This window comes from Pholis gunnellus (assembly GCF_910591455.1).
Source record: "Pholis gunnellus genome assembly, chromosome: 15".
Classification (NCBI taxonomy): domain Eukaryota; kingdom Metazoa; phylum Chordata; class Actinopteri; order Perciformes; family Pholidae; genus Pholis; species Pholis gunnellus.
Genome location: NC_136542.1, coordinates 15759964 through 15774701, shown reverse-complemented (window position 1 = coordinate 15774701; position 14738 = coordinate 15759964). Strand labels below are relative to the sequence as shown.

Below are 14738 nucleotides of genomic sequence, written 5' to 3'. Positions count from 1 at the left end.
ATTTAGGTGCCATGAGCACATTTCAGATCAACTTTTAAATAGGCTGCAAGTGTAGTGGTAGGTTGTGAATTTGCGAGTCTGGTGGGTTGCTCATGTCTCATTAGTTATTAGCTAAATCCCCCCCACAACTTCTTTTTTTTCTTAATTTACCTAAATTCTGTGTACATTTTGTACAGATCCCATCCCAAAGAGAAATGACAACATCTTAACATTGAGGAAAGCACACGTCCTATAAAAAGGTTTTAATTCTGAAAGGATGACAAGATGACAAGAGCCAGGGTACTAAATACAAATCATAGAGCAGTCCCACGGAGATTAGCTTGGTGTAAGGGTGTCAACATAAAATTGCATATCAATCCATCTGGAAAATTAAAGCATTCTCTGTCTCACAGATTGTTTTAGTCTTAAAACAAGACAATTTCAAAGTCAGGAAAAACAGCAGGTTAAACGATGCTAAACACCTCTTTTAAGTTACAATATGGGACAAGACATTCTGTTACGGCCTCTAACAATGCACACTGCTGTGCAACTGTTTCCACTAATAAAAGGCAATAGTAACAGTATGTTACTGTATGTTGGTTGTTCTCTACACTCCATAAGGTCAGTGGTTCATGCACATCAGAGACAATCACTGCACATGCAATCATTTCTGAATGGAATCTATTGTAGGCTGTGGAAAATATCTGAAACCTGCACAACTCAAACCTCTAAGTTTAAACCGTTTCCCTGCTCAACAATTAAAAATGATGGACAACACAAGCTTCTTTACAGTTCAGATAATACACTAACCGATAAATCAAGCTCTTAATGAAACACTCTTCAGAATGTACCAAACCAGTAAAAAGAAAAAAACAAAAACAAACAAAAAGACTCAAGATTTAACAATTTGTACATTCTAAAGCTGAACCAGGTCGATGACAAACATCAAGAGTGAGTGGAAAATTGAAAAGTGAGAAAGCCCCTTGTTTTCAGGACATCTGTGACGGAGACAACTGGGCCTTCCTCATGGAGCGCAGGGCCTTTTCTCTTAGGTGTTTCTCCAGATCATCCAAGCTGTCATCTACTTCACTGTCTGATTCCTAAATGAAAAGCAGCATGAAATACACGCCTATCAACTGGCCAATGCATTGCAATCAACAAAATAACACCCGCCAGTTATGGGTTTCCTGTTGAGCACAAAGGCCTTGGTAGCTAAAAAACGCAGAAACTAGACATCACCTTTCTTGACTCTCCATCCTCCTCCCCACCGTGGTTTTCATGCCCATCTCCAGTCACAGGGCCGCCACTCTTCTCCTTCTTGTGTTTCTTGTGCTTCTTGTGTTTCTTCTCCTTCTTATGCTTCTTTTCCTTCTTCTTCTTCTTCTTCTTTCCACTGCCGTCAACATCTGAATTCTGCAATGAAACAAAGAAAAAAAAACTTGTTTTTATGGGGACAACATTAAAAATGCCGCTGAATAACTCCACAGACAACGTCAAAGGAATAAAGTTTCATGTATTATTGCCCAACAGTGTTGCCACTTACTTACAAGACTTATTTCAAAGTAAAGTAAGTAGAGACTCTCTTATTGTGGTTCAGAATACATTCAAGGACTCTCAGTATTCAAGGTCCTTAAAAGTGTTTAAGAGATGGGATGATGTTGCATATTTAATCTCCAGAGAAAAGCTTACAATGCTTTACAATTTTTGGGGTTACGGTTGATGGAGAATGATGACTAATGTAATCAGACGAAGACAAGTCTGGCTTGCTGCATGCCTAGCTACATAAATGCAAAGTATCTGCATACTTTCATTCGCAACTTCATTCAACAAAGCCAGAATTGAAAGTAAGCTATCAAACCTTGTTTGGGGATTGACTGCCGGAACCACTGCTGGCTTTTTTGGCTGGTGGTGGAGACCCGCTGGCTGAGCGAGACGGCGAGGGGGAGGCAGATGTGGGGGCTGGACGTTTCAGAGCTGCTGGCTGGGGGGAAACGGATCTGGACCTGGAGGACGCTCTCCTCAAAGGCTGGGGACTTGGAGATGGTCTAAGGAGAGGACAAAGGTGACTTTCAAAAGGGCGATGGCACATGTAAAAAACAGGTTACACAACTCAAAGATAAAAAGGTGCATTATCCTGACAATCACAATGGAGATGAATGCCATCTGCCTCGCTTACCTCTGGTTGTTGCGTGGCTCCGGGGTGCGGGACACTCTGCGGATGGGTTTGCCACTGTGTGGAGGAGACTGCTGTCTCCGCTGGTTTGATGGAGATGAAGTGGAGGTTTCAAAACGCCTCGGAGGACTGGTGGAACCCCTGACGGCGCGACCGCGGTTCGCAGGGGACGGGGAGAGGCGGCTGGCAACAGGGGATCGTGTGTCCCTGCTTGGCCTGACAGAAGACAACATGGGGCTCCTCCTGTGTCTGGATGGAGACGAGGATGGAGGCGTGCGTCTCCTTTGAGCAGGAGGACTCCTGCGCTTGGGCGACCTGGAGGAGCGTCGCTTGGCCCCTGGAGAAGAGCGTTTTGGGGGAGAGCTAGACAGCTTCCTCTTCTGTAGAGGCAAGGGAGAGGGGCTGTAGCGACGCTGGATAGGGGGAGAATATCGTCTGGGGGATGGAGAGCGACGACGGGGAGGTGGGGAAGGAGACCTGCGAAAGACCCAATTTAATTGTCAAAAATCCTTTTTTGAATTTTCAGATATTGGTATTAAAAAAAGATAGCTGAAGAGATCAAATGAACACGCCTATACCTTCTTCTAGGAGGAGAGGGAGATCTGCGGCGACGTGGGGGAGACGGTGTGCGACGTCTGCGTCCAGGAGATGGAGAACGTCTTTTCCTGAAGTGGGAGACAAATAAAATATGAGTACAGTACATGATCAACATTAGATTTCACATACAATCCAATTATTCAGACACAAAAGTACTGACCTTGGAGAGGCATCTCTGTGTCGCCTCCGTGGGGAGGGTGTGCGGCTGCGCCTCCTTCTGACTTCCCCATTTCTGGCCCCTGGCCCCGCTGTTAGCCTCTTGGGTCCCTCGTCTTCGGATGAGGAGGACCCTGTATCTGACACAGAACAGAAAGAGGACATTAGCGACTGTTTTATTATAGCCTTAACTGGGGAGGACAGAACGGGGATAAAAACGCTTTTAACCTGAAGAAGTCTGTCGATTCTGCCTGCGATACTGACGCCGCTGCTGCACCGAATCTGCGGTTGCCCCTTTGTCATTTTTATCCTCCTCTGAAATGTAAAGCACAGAGTGTCCCATCAGTGAAACAGACTGCCATGGAAAAGTCAGATAATACAGAAATAAAGGACTGATCTCCCTGTGGTTTGAGTTTATTAGCTTTCTACGTGGCAATTTGACCATAGATTACATGTTTAATCATGTTCTTGTTCACTCGGTTTGTATTGATACTCTAAGGGCGATCAAACCACGTTAAATCACTAATGGAGGTACTTGGGCATAGATATAACATTCTACACCTCAAAAAATCTATTTGCTAGAGAGAAAAAAACTGGTAACAAACTTAAGGTAAATACTCATTTTGGCATGAAGTTGAAATAGGATTATCACACAAGCCCCTGGAAATGTTTTTACTCTGCACAGGTAAAGCAAGTTTCTCCCATGAACTTTGCAACATTACCCCGTAAAGACATTTTCACAAAAAAACCTTATGACCTTTAAGGTCACAGGCCTCTGTGTTTCTCTAAACAGACGTAGTTTAACGCTTACCTGACTCAGACCCTTCAGAAGGTCTGGGCTTGGCATTATCAGACGGAGAATCACCCCTTCCACCTGGTTTTCGCTTTAAACCTGAAAAACAGGACACTAAGAATTATAAAAGCACTTATGATAATCATCTTCTTCACAAGATTTTGAATAGTTAAATCTAATTTCTAAAAGACGCAGGGAGCCGACACCGTCAGTAAGAGACAAAGATGTAATTATGATATAAGGATCGTACCAGATGGTCTGGCAGGTGATGCAGAGCCTCTGCCCCTCCTGGCCCGTGGAGATGGGGACCGCCTGTCTTTCCCTGCAGGGCTAATGGGGTTGTCGGGATGATGGACCGGTTTTCGGGGTGGTGTGTTAGATATTCTTTTCATTGCTTTTTTAGGTGAGCGAGAGTTGGAGGAGCTGCTGCCAGAGGACGAAGCAGAGCGAGAGCGCCTCCTGCAGGACACAAACACAATACAAGTTTATTTTTACAGGGAGAAGCTGTTTGGCCCAGATCTACTGTACACAATGTTGGTGGCCAGTAGAATAATGCAAATAAGAAGATGCTACAGAGGAACTTAATGATTGTTCTTTTAACCACTAGGCTGCAGCTACTGACCTGCGGACAGGGGAGCGTCTGTGTCTGTGTCTGGAGTTGGCGGGCCCCCGTCTGGGGGGGCTCCTTCGACGAGGAGACATCCTCCTCCTGGGACTCTGTCTTCTACGAGGAGAGTAAGATCTGAAATGGGGTACAGAACGAGAGAAGCTTTGAATTTCTTTTCAATGTTTCAGAACTTGGAAGTTCTTGATTTTTACACAGAATTTAAAACATAAAATCTTTGAAGAACCAGAGGAGACAGAAATAACATGTCAGAAATTACCTAGAACGGGAGCGTCGCCTGCGAGTGCGGGAATGAGAACGAGAGCGGTGGTGAGGCCTTTCCCTCCTGCCGTCCTTCTCCCGGGACCTGGGCCGTTCCTCTTTCTTCTGGGTCTTCTCTGGTGAAGCTTCTTTGACTTCAGTCACTGGGTCTGGATTCACCACCGCCACAACTGTGTCACTGCAGGCCAGAGGAACAGGTTCAAATTCAATTCTAGATGTCACTGTCAGGGTTGTTGTTTCTTAATCTAAAAGAAAACTACTGTACTATGCTACCAGTTTCCATGATGAACTAAACAATTATAGATGACAATTGCTTTTGTGTTTGATCCAGGGCATTACAAAACCCAAGCCCACATAATTGACCCTGAATGAAAGGACTAATGTGGAATAAATATGAACCAAGAACGCAAATAAATAAACCTAAAATCCAGTGGATTCTAAACTAAAACTACTGATCCCTCACAAAACTGTGAATTTTAAACAAAGCAATTATTCTACAAACCCGGTGGAAGGTGTTTCTTGGACGACTGGCTCTGGCAGGGCTCTGTCTAATGTTTCTGACTCCACAAGCTGCTCCAACGGTTTGGTGGGCAGCTGCATCAGAGGTGGAGGGGGTGAACTGCCGCCAACTGGACTGGCTTTGCGTCTTGGGGAGCGGGAGGCGCTACGCTTCCTTTCACGCTTCACTGGAGATCTTCGTCGGGGTGATGGTGACCTTGTCTTCCGCCTGGACAGAGAAGAAGCAAAAATAATTATGTTTTCTTGTTCTGTGATATAAACACAAATCCAACTTTGGTCCACTGATCTCGATATTGAAGACTTTTTTTTTTCTTACCTCCTTGGGCTTTTTGACTGTGCTCTCTCTCTGATTTCCTTTTCCTTCTTATCGTCATCGACCTTCTTCAGAGAAGCAAGCTTCTCCTGTTCAATCTACCGGAAATGTAACAGGGAACAATCACATCACCATCAGTAACAATATACTGTATGTTCTGTCCTGCAATGTTCACATACTGTCATCTAGGGTGTCAAATGTTATTGTCTCGGTCGATGGATCATATTATCCACTGATTATTACAGACTTATTTACTCCAGTCTTTTCCTGCCTGGGCTACTTGAACCTCGAGCTGTCAGCGACCACAGAGCCATGACCTCCCTACAGCTAACAGAGACATTCTGCCAAACAGACCACAGGGAGAAGCTCACCTGTCTCTGTTTAATTTCCTCCTTCTTCTGTTCCAGGAAAGCAGACGGGATGCCAGCAATGTTCTCCTGGGCACTCAGCAGCAGGGGCCACAGGTCCCTCATGAACTCCCGGGCATTCTTCCCATTCAGGAAGCCCGTCAGGTTGATCTGCATCATCTTGCTGTCCGGGTGCTGCAACACACACACGAAGGAGGCAGAGAAAAGACCATATGGCCATTAAAGTAATGGAAGGCACATCATTCTGGGGGTGGGGGGGGGGGTTAGGATCCCACAAATGGGACTGCCTACCCTCTAGTCCTCACTAAACTGCTGCGACTATGTATTTAACCTTACTCAAAACATGTAAGACACTGATTAGTATACTAAACATACCTGGTTCCAATAACTTATCAAAACAAATGTGTGATTGATTTAAATTGTACTCACATACTCAAACTGAGAATGTGAGCTAGCTGAGGGGAGACGTATCTAATGATATAAAAAAACTGCATGCAAAACTTCTGTTATACCCATTTCTGATTGTTATTCCCCAGGTATACAATAAAGAACACAACAGTCATTTGATTTGCTCAGTACTATCCCCACTGCTTTACATTTCAGTGTCCCTAACCACCCCTTGCTCTCCGGTCTCCCCACAGTCTACACTTCAGGAGTTAAACAAAGAGCCACAATACAGAGTGCATTAAAACCAAACACTGCAAGTACAGTTCCGGTGTCTTCAGTGAGTCCCGTGGGATCAGTGGGCACGGAGCTCCCTTGGCTTGCTTCCGCCTCCCTACTGCTTGAGACTCAACCACCTTGAGCTTAATGTTATATCATTTATCTAAATTGCAAGAGACGAACAAGCAATAATGAGTACACAGTTACACAAAAAAAAGAAGAAGTTTTCTTTTTCAACAGCTGATAGAATTATTGTGAGATACCGTAATCTCAATTCAATTTATTTTTCTTACCATTATGTAACAGTGCCCTTTAAACTTAGCTTTAACAGCCCAACCCGCCCACCCCAAAAGCTATGGCAAGCAAAAGATCAAAAAAATGTTTTATGTGCAGTACTGGTGTCACATTTGATATTATTAAATAAATACATGTGTTTTTTTAGCATCTTAGGAGAATGAAAGTCATTAACGAAGTCATTAGGCATACATACCATACTTGCATTGAAGTATACTATGGGATGGAATCCTAGTAATAGTCTAATAAAGGATAATGTGTGTACATTACTTAAGTTATTTCCCTCCCATTTACCTGTTTTCCTATTTCAAAAAGTAAGCCGGTTCAATGGAAATTACTAGGGGTGTAAAAATTTACCGATATATCCAAGAGTCTTAAATACGGCTACGTCGATACAAAACTCTGAATCCGACTCAAATTTTGAGGGGAATCTGTAAAAAATCAATACTTGCGTTATAAACTGATACAGACTGAAAGAGCTCCACTCAAGCAGCTTTTTACGTGTAATCTGTGTATATGAATGGAAAGAGATGAAGAGAGGTGCCTGTGTGTACTGTTATGATCGAAGAGGCAGCGAGACCCGGCCACTCCTCAGCTGCAAACATAAGGGGGGGGGGGAGCCATACACAAGTTTTGGCTACCTTCTTTGGATTGTTGGCTAGACTTAGGCCGGCGCTAATAAATTAGCATCGCTAGCCTAGACCGCCTAGTGTCTTCTGCTAGAATCTGCTTTGGGTCTTAGTGTCCCACTGCTGCCTTATTGGTTTCACAGTGTGGGACAATACCAAGTATACTATGAATTAAAAAAAGGTGCAAGATCCGCTTTTTGATCGCCTCAACACAGCCAACAGTGCAAACTACAGCAAAAGGGCTAACAGTGTTGCTGTTCCGTTATCAGCTGTAATCACTGTATGAGACAGCCGTGAGCTAATCAGTGTGGCGAGCTCACATGCACTGGAACGCATCACTCCACTACATGTCTACATAGAAAATAGTTGTGTGCTGCTATATTAATGTTCACAAAGTTAAATACAGCTCCTTTAAATTACATTTGTACATTGTTAACTGTATATTTGTATCGTATCGCAGATCATGTATCGACATGCGTATTGAATCGTCTTGAGGGAAAGATACACACCCCTAGAAATTACCCATTAGTGGAATCCAAATTATGCTTAAATAAACGAAATTCTTGAATAAATTAGCCAATAGCCTATGGGATGAAAAACATGCAGAATTTAATATTAAACAATAAAATACACATCAGTGGGGCTCAGCATTACAGCCCTACTGGCAAGAAGGATATTGTTAAGAATCAAAAACATGACCACTATAGATATTTCAATGGCCTTCCAGTCTAAAGAGTAACTTAACACCAAAAAGAAAAGTATCGTTTATGTTTGAAAATCTCAAATGTGTTGCACGTCTGACGACACGCAACTGAGATGCCGAGTGTTGTCAGAGGTTTAACAGATTTGTTACAGAATAACTCGCAGTCGAATGAACATTTTTGTTCTCAACTTTCTACAGTGACCGTGGGTCAGAGAACGCTTCTGACCAAACCCAAACGGAGGCGCAGAAGACCTGAAATGTTCAATCCGAGGTGGACATTGAGAGGATCCTTTCCAGCTTGGTGTTAAAATACTCCTACAGTTGCTCTCTAACGAGTGTAGAGGAAGAGATCCGTTACTCTTAAAAGCAGGGATCTGGGCAGTTTAATTTTGCACTGCAATTACCTACATGATTATGGCATTGTTCAGGTGTGTCTTTCACTGACATGATATTGGTGATCCCTACATATAACTCACCTCAAACCACACACTGCATCATGAAGGAGAGTTGGGCTCAGTGACTTTGGGCTCAGGAGAGAGCTAATTAGGTGTTGGTGCTATACTTCTGATGCAAGGTATAACATCCATATTGGTTCAGGCCTTTTAAATCATAAATCACATCATCATTAGAAGACTGCTGAATATAGGCACTTTGTCACATAACAGCAAAACATAGTTATGTCATTATTAATGAGTTTACACCAATTGTTACTTTACCCATTCAACTTCAATTTGACTAGGAGGTGCAATGATTTGCTTATATCCCTTCTTACTAACGTAACAATGCCCTCAAATTTATGACAGTTTTGAAAAAACAAAACAGAAACACATTAAAGACATTACCTTATCCTCAAGTTGGTTAAATATAAACTCTATGACGACGTCATCCTCGAACCCCAGAATCTCTGTCACTCGCTGAGTAATCCACGGTTTGATGACTTCCAGGTTCACTTTGGTCATGTCGACCTAAGGGTGAAAAGGTTTCATGCGGATCAGAAACAAATCACAAACATAGTCAACACATGTGTCAAGGCAACAGATTGTTTGGGACTTGTACTGGCACACACTGAACAAAACAATGCAGATGTGGGTGATCTCATACCTTCTTGTCCAGACATTCTGCAAACTTCAGCTGCTTCAGCAGTTTCTTCTGCTTGTTGCTGAAACGGTTGTCTTGCTCCGCACTTGTACCCTACAGAAAAAGTCAACAACCGACTCTTAGATGACTAGTGTGGGTTGACAATCAGACACGCACATAAACGTATTATGCTTGAAGCATGTCTCACGTGATTCAGTTCAGATGCAAAACAACTTCCCTAGTGTTTGACCAGCGTAACTTAAACGTGACTGCACTAACATACTGGCGATACTGACTACGAAACCAAAACACTGAGTTAGCAAACATTAAGATACACTTGCTAACATACGATGTTACGTTAAAAGTCAAAATATTTGATAACGTCAGTTCACGTGGTCGCAGTACCACATCGTCAACGTGAGCCACACATGACATTGATACAAATAGGCTAACGTTAGCTAAGCTAATAGTTAGCATGCTTAATCCTCCAGGCGAAACTAAAAGGCTAATATTAGCCTCGTGGCTACCTTCACCGGCAGCACCGCTGGCATAGACATAACATCAAATAGTCAAATGGGTGTAGTTATTCAGTACAGTTTTAACGTTACGTCTATTTATTCTAGCCAACGTTAACGTGGTCGTGACTACCCTCCAGTCACAAACGATGCACCACCCGGACGCCATCTTTAGCCAGGGCTAACAAATTAGAAGAAGCTAACGTAAGCTAGCTAGGTTGGCTTGTCTATTTCCTGCAACTGTGTCGACTCCAAATTAATGTGAACGGGCTATGAGTTGTTGGCCATATATCGTCATATAGGGCTATAGTGGTACAAAAATGCATTTAGTAAAGACATTTAAACTCTGTAAATAGCCCAGTAGAAACACGGCTCATGTCGAGTAACGTTATCAGTTGATAGACGAAGCCCCGACCATAACGTTACCATAACGCCTGGCTCTATGGCCCTCCACCTAAAAACAGCATATTAATGCTCTAACAATGAATATATTTCCCTGTTACTTAGCAGCAAGACATTAAAGAGTATGAACAAACTTTTCCAAGAACTTACGCGGAAGAATCCCGCGTCCATTATCAGAGAAAATGGATATTAACAGGTGCCGTTGAGAAAGACGTGCGCTGCTCCGGTGAAATTCTGAGTGGAGAACCGGATGACGGGTGCGCCTCTAGAGACAAAAACCAGAACTGCATGTACTGTAATGATGGGAGGGAAGACGTGTTCACCCAGACCGTGATCCTGACTGGTTTATGAATATAACAAAACGGTGAAACGTTCTGCTAAATTGTACTTGCTAAATTACCCAATATGCAGACATAATTCTGCAAAGAATTCTGCATATTGGATAACTGTGTGTTATAATATTATCTTACATCATACATTTTTAATTATTAATGCATTACTGGGAGAGCAGCTTTTCAATGTCGCTGATTGACCATTAGATTCTGAAGTATTTAAAATTGGGTACTTCAGAATCTAATGGTAGTTGTATCTATAACAGTGCATCATATTTTATTTGTTGATCATGTGTTTTGTAGTAAAAATCTGAATTTACAAAGTTACTAGTATTTATGCTGGTGAAAAAAAATGCAATAATTCTCCCTGAAATGTAATAAGGACCTCAAAACTGTACCTAGTTACCACCATAATCAATACTATAGTCATCAGCATCACGCTAAATATCAATGTGGCCCAATCAGTAAGTTACTTTCTAAATGAAGGTCAAAAATTCAAATGAATCATGGTGTTTGGGTAAATAACATTTTTAATAATCAAGGTCTGAATCAAAAGTACACTGCATTTTTTAAATATTGCTTTCCAAATCAATCTACAGTAAATAAGGCTTCATATGTTATAGGTGCTCATTCTAACTAAAATCACACAGCTGGCAAAAAAAAAAAGGCAAAATAAAGGTTTCTTGTTAGGTGCCAGAGCAAGGGTAGTGTGGTTGTATACAGTGTGTGATATTCACTTGATAGACTATATAATAAAAGACTGGCTTTTGAAAACAGACAGAATATGTGATGAGTCAATAAATACAGTTCAGCGTTAACTGAGCCAGCCATTCCAGATGATCCTTAAATCAAAGTGTACAACAGATTTGTTACTATAAATGTGTAACTGGTCCATATTGTAATAGACATTTTCATAGACATTGTAACATTGTTGACTGTTGTGTCTATTGATGCAAGTCACATGACATTTGGAAATCTCTGAAGTCCTTTGTTGTTCCTTCTGAGGCAACATGTGTAAAACGATGCTTATCCCATGCTAACGATTAAAAACGACAAAGATTAAGGGAAAGTTTGACGGCATATTATTTCCTGAAAAAGACTGAGATGTGTGTGTTTGAGTGCATGTGTGTGACATCTCACTGTCCACTGTATATTGAGATCATCAGACTGAGAATTCCCACTTTACTTTACAAACAGTCCCTGGCTCATTGCTGTAATGTTCCAGAGTAACGGGGGATGATACAGGTTGACGACATGTGAAGGTGAAGTGAAAGGAAGTGTATCGCTGGTAAATGCAGGCTGAAGAAGAAGTCAGAGCCAGGGCGTTGGTCAGTGTTTGTGGAGCAGGTTTTCACTAGCTGACTGGCAAACCCTCGTTTGTTCTCTTGTTTCGAATGGAGCGCAGCATGTCAGACACCAGCTCCTCAAGCCGGAAGACTGGTGCCCAGCCCCAATCTCTCCTGGCATTGGTGTCGTCGAACCTCACGGGCCAGCTGTCTGCTGCAAAGTGACATGAAACATAACCACATTACTTCCATCACATCAGTTATAATTGAAGATGGCAATGTGAGTCATGTCATTTCTAAATACGACTCAAGAAGATGGCAAACCAGAAAAAAATGTATTTAACACACTGAAAACATTGCAAAGTTGTATGATCCTGCACAGGTTTTGAGTGTCGGTATGTGCACCACGTCGTACCGATGGTCTGGCGGACATTGTCGGGATTGTAGGTGACCTTGAGGTGAGGGAGATGCTTGCGGATTTCTTGCGCCACCTCTTCTGGAGTGAAGCTCATGGCGGCGATGTTGTAGGTACGCAGAGACAGCTGGCACTCTGGAGCCTGCATGAACTCTATGGTGGCGCGGTGGCAGTCAGAGATATGCATCATGGGGAGGCGGGTGTCGGGACGCAGGTAGCACTCGTGGTGACCCGTGCTGAGGGCGTCGTGGAAGATTTGAACGGCATAGTCTGCGAAGAAAGAGGTCGGGAGTGCCTTGTTCATAACATCAAGCTGATTGTGCTGAATATATGTGGCATATGCGGATAGAGAAGTGATGCAATACCTGTTGTTCCTCCTCCGGGGGGGGTGTTGACTGATATCACACCTGGGTACCGCAGGCAGCGGAAGTCCAGACCATATTTATGATGGAGATACTAAAGAAAAAGAATATTACTGAGAAATTGTACAATCTGATGTATTGGAGTACCGCGTGAATGTGTATGCATGTGCATTTTAAGGCCGACACACCTCCCCCATTAGTTCTCCGTGCACTTTGGACACGCCATAGATGGTTCGAGGCCTTTGGACACAGAGGTCAGGGGCCGGGTCACGTGGAGAAGAGGGGCCGAACGCTCCAATGGTGCTGGGCACAAAGATGCGCAGGCAGCTCTCTAGAGCCAAGTCCAGCACATTATGAAGGCCTAGGTGGACAGCAGAACATCCGAAGAGGTGTTTGAAACTAAATAACCTCTAAGAAGGCGGTATACATGTGAATGGTGAGTATGTAATCGGCAGACCTGTGATGTTGATCTTGCGTGCCAAAGCCACATTAGCTTCGCCCACAGCACTAAGCAGAGCGCTGTAGTGGACCAGCCAAGTGACACGGTAATTTACAATCAGCTCCCGGAGGTGTTTGTAGTCCAACACGTCAGCGTACACAAATGGACCTGATGGGGAAAGAGAAGAATATTCGTAAACTGATGATTTGAAGAGTAGGGAAATAAGCTGCACATACTGTTCAGTGTAAATTGGAGAAGAATGGAAAACACAACATATCTGGTGAAAAGAACTTGATTTTGATTTTGCATACCACTGCTGATAACATGAGGTGGAGGCTTCTTAATGTCTGACAGGATTACATTCTCGGTTCCGTACTGTTTCCTAGACGTTGATAGAGATATGATGTATGAAGTTCAAATTTTCAAACATTTTCACAAGCTTTGGTGTCTCAGAAAATGTCCACGCATCTCACCTCAGTAGCTCTGCCAGTCCCACACCTAACTGCCCAAGACCACCTGCATATAGAGGCACAGTTTAGTGTTTTTATTTGTCAAGAGAAAACAAGAACATGTTTGGAGTTTGGTACGCAAGTGGAGTCAATGTTTTTGGTGCACCACGCTTCAGCTTTTCGTTTGTTCCAAAGCTTTATCCCGGGACAAAAAGTGACAGTGGGCTATTATTCTCCCCTCCAGTCACTCACTGGCTCTTTTATATCACCAGCGCTGTCTGTACGCATCCTATTGTGATGAGTCAAAGTGGTGTCCTGCTGCTGGTGCACAGTGAAAACAACACGATAAATATAAAACTACACTACACTTGTCTAGTATTCCACTCGTGCCATTAATGCCACTTGCATTTCATTTAAACATAGGATCTGCTTGGAAGTGAGCAACTCTCTCATATCCCTAACTCGGTGCCCTTGAGCGAGGCACTCAACCCCTTCTTGTAACTGCTCTGCGAACATGAGTACAAAACAGTGGCTGCACGGTGAAAGTGGTAGAAAACAATGGTAGCTTCACAGGTTCAGTGTTTGTGTAGCGGTGGGAAAAGTCCATCTTTCTCTCCATCTTTAGCTTTCAATAGTTCATTCAATTCATATTACCTGTGATGAGGATACGAGGGTTTTCCTGAATAGGTGGGGGGCTGCCGGTCTCCAGGCTGTTCCACCTGCTCATCTGCCTGGGCAAACAGCTCAGGCTGCCACCGGGCAAACTTCGCGCCCTGCTCAGACAACCTCGGCAAAACAGGCCCAGCGCAGCTGCAGTGGGCATACAGACCCCCGGTTGCATGTCCAGTAGCAGTCCTTAGAAAAATCAAAATGAACTGACATTGAACTTCTACATTTTGTTGATGATCATTGGGGCGTATACAAGTCGTGTTAAAATAACAGTACAGACAAATGAAACAGGGCACAGAAAAAAGGTTTTTACCTGTGTGCTGACAAAATCAGAAATACCAGACAATCCCAGATTCTTGGTCCAAAACCAGCAGGTGCAATTCAGTGAATCCCAAACTTTTCCTCTGATCTAAATGACAAATTAAGGGCTCATAAGATACTTTTCGAGGCATGTGTCAGAAACAAAAGATTACCATCCGATTGGTCACCGTCTCAGTTCACCCAGTAACCGCTGGACAAAAAAGCAGGAGTAGAAAGTCATGCTGGGCTATGTGGTTCTTGTCCACATTGTGTAATCACCAGGGCTTGTGGCTCTTGACTGAACCTGACTACAGTCTCCAGCTTGCAAAGCTCCGTGTGTGTGCAAACATGCTGACTTGCAGTGCACAGGGATTTGTATTGTGAAGAGTGTTTAGCTGAGCTTAACAGGACTGGGAGGT

General features: G+C 43.3%; 2 protein-coding genes across 5 annotated transcripts; both read right to left on the bottom strand.

Annotated features, from left to right (window-relative positions):
* Positions 1-216: 216 nt before the first annotated feature.
* On the bottom strand, positions 217-10312 carry srrm1 (serine/arginine repetitive matrix 1). 4 transcript variants are annotated; one of them, XM_079175423.1, is made up of 17 exons: positions 10218-10312; positions 9175-9264; positions 8916-9038; positions 5788-5958; positions 5420-5514; positions 5087-5311; positions 4583-4762; positions 4321-4440; positions 3949-4157; positions 3717-3797; positions 3134-3220; positions 2910-3045; positions 2731-2817; positions 2156-2629; positions 1838-2024; positions 1219-1392; positions 217-1079 (listed from the first exon to the last, which is right to left on the bottom strand). In XM_079175423.1, exons 1-17 carry the CDS (start codon positions 10236-10238, stop codon positions 969-971), a joined length of 2571 nt encoding a protein of 856 aa, XP_079031549.1. In that variant the 5' UTR covers positions 10239-10312; the 3' UTR covers positions 217-968. The 4 variants fall into 4 exon arrangements, with proteins under 4 accessions (XP_079031549.1, XP_079031551.1, XP_079031550.1 ...); XM_079175425.1 differs by having other exon boundaries at positions 217-1072; XM_079175424.1 differs by having other exon boundaries at positions 2910-3039.
* A 635-nt stretch (positions 10313-10947) lies between these two features.
* tdh2 (L-threonine dehydrogenase 2) lies at positions 10948-14471 on the bottom strand. Its single transcript, XM_079174850.1, has 9 exons — positions 14333-14471; positions 14005-14205; positions 13375-13417; positions 13213-13283; positions 12920-13069; positions 12651-12823; positions 12466-12556; positions 12101-12370; positions 10948-11899 (listed from the first exon to the last, which is right to left on the bottom strand). The coding sequence occupies exons 2-9, from the start codon at positions 14189-14191 to the stop codon at positions 11754-11756; spliced, it is 1131 nt and encodes a 376-aa protein (XP_079030976.1). The 5' UTR covers positions 14192-14205; positions 14333-14471; the 3' UTR covers positions 10948-11753.
* Between the last annotated feature and the right edge of the window lie 267 nt (positions 14472-14738).

Excerpts from the sequence above, each read along its gene's own strand:
- srrm1 (XM_079175423.1), bottom strand. The coding sequence starts at position 10,238 with ATGGACGCGGGATTCTTCCGC. Across the intron at positions 5,515-5,787 it reads AGGAAATTAAACAGAGACAG|ATTGAACAGGAGAAGCTTGC; the intron begins GTGAGCTTCTCC and ends CATTTCCGGTAG. Across the intron at positions 3,046-3,133 it reads GAATCGACAGACTTCTTCAG|ATACAGGGTCCTCCTCATCC; the intron begins GTTAAAAGCGTT and ends GTTCTGTGTCAG.
- tdh2 (XM_079174850.1), bottom strand. The coding sequence starts at position 14,191 with ATGCAACCGGGGGTCTGTATGCCCACTGCAGCTGCGCTGGGCCTGTTT. Across the intron at positions 13,418-14,004 it reads CCCTCGTATCCTCATCACAG|GTGGTCTTGGGCAGTTAGGT; the intron begins GTAATATGAATT and ends CTCTATATGCAG. Across the intron at positions 12,824-12,919 it reads ACGCAAGATCAACATCACAG|GCCTTCATAATGTGCTGGAC; the intron begins GTCTGCCGATTA and ends CTGTCCACCTAG.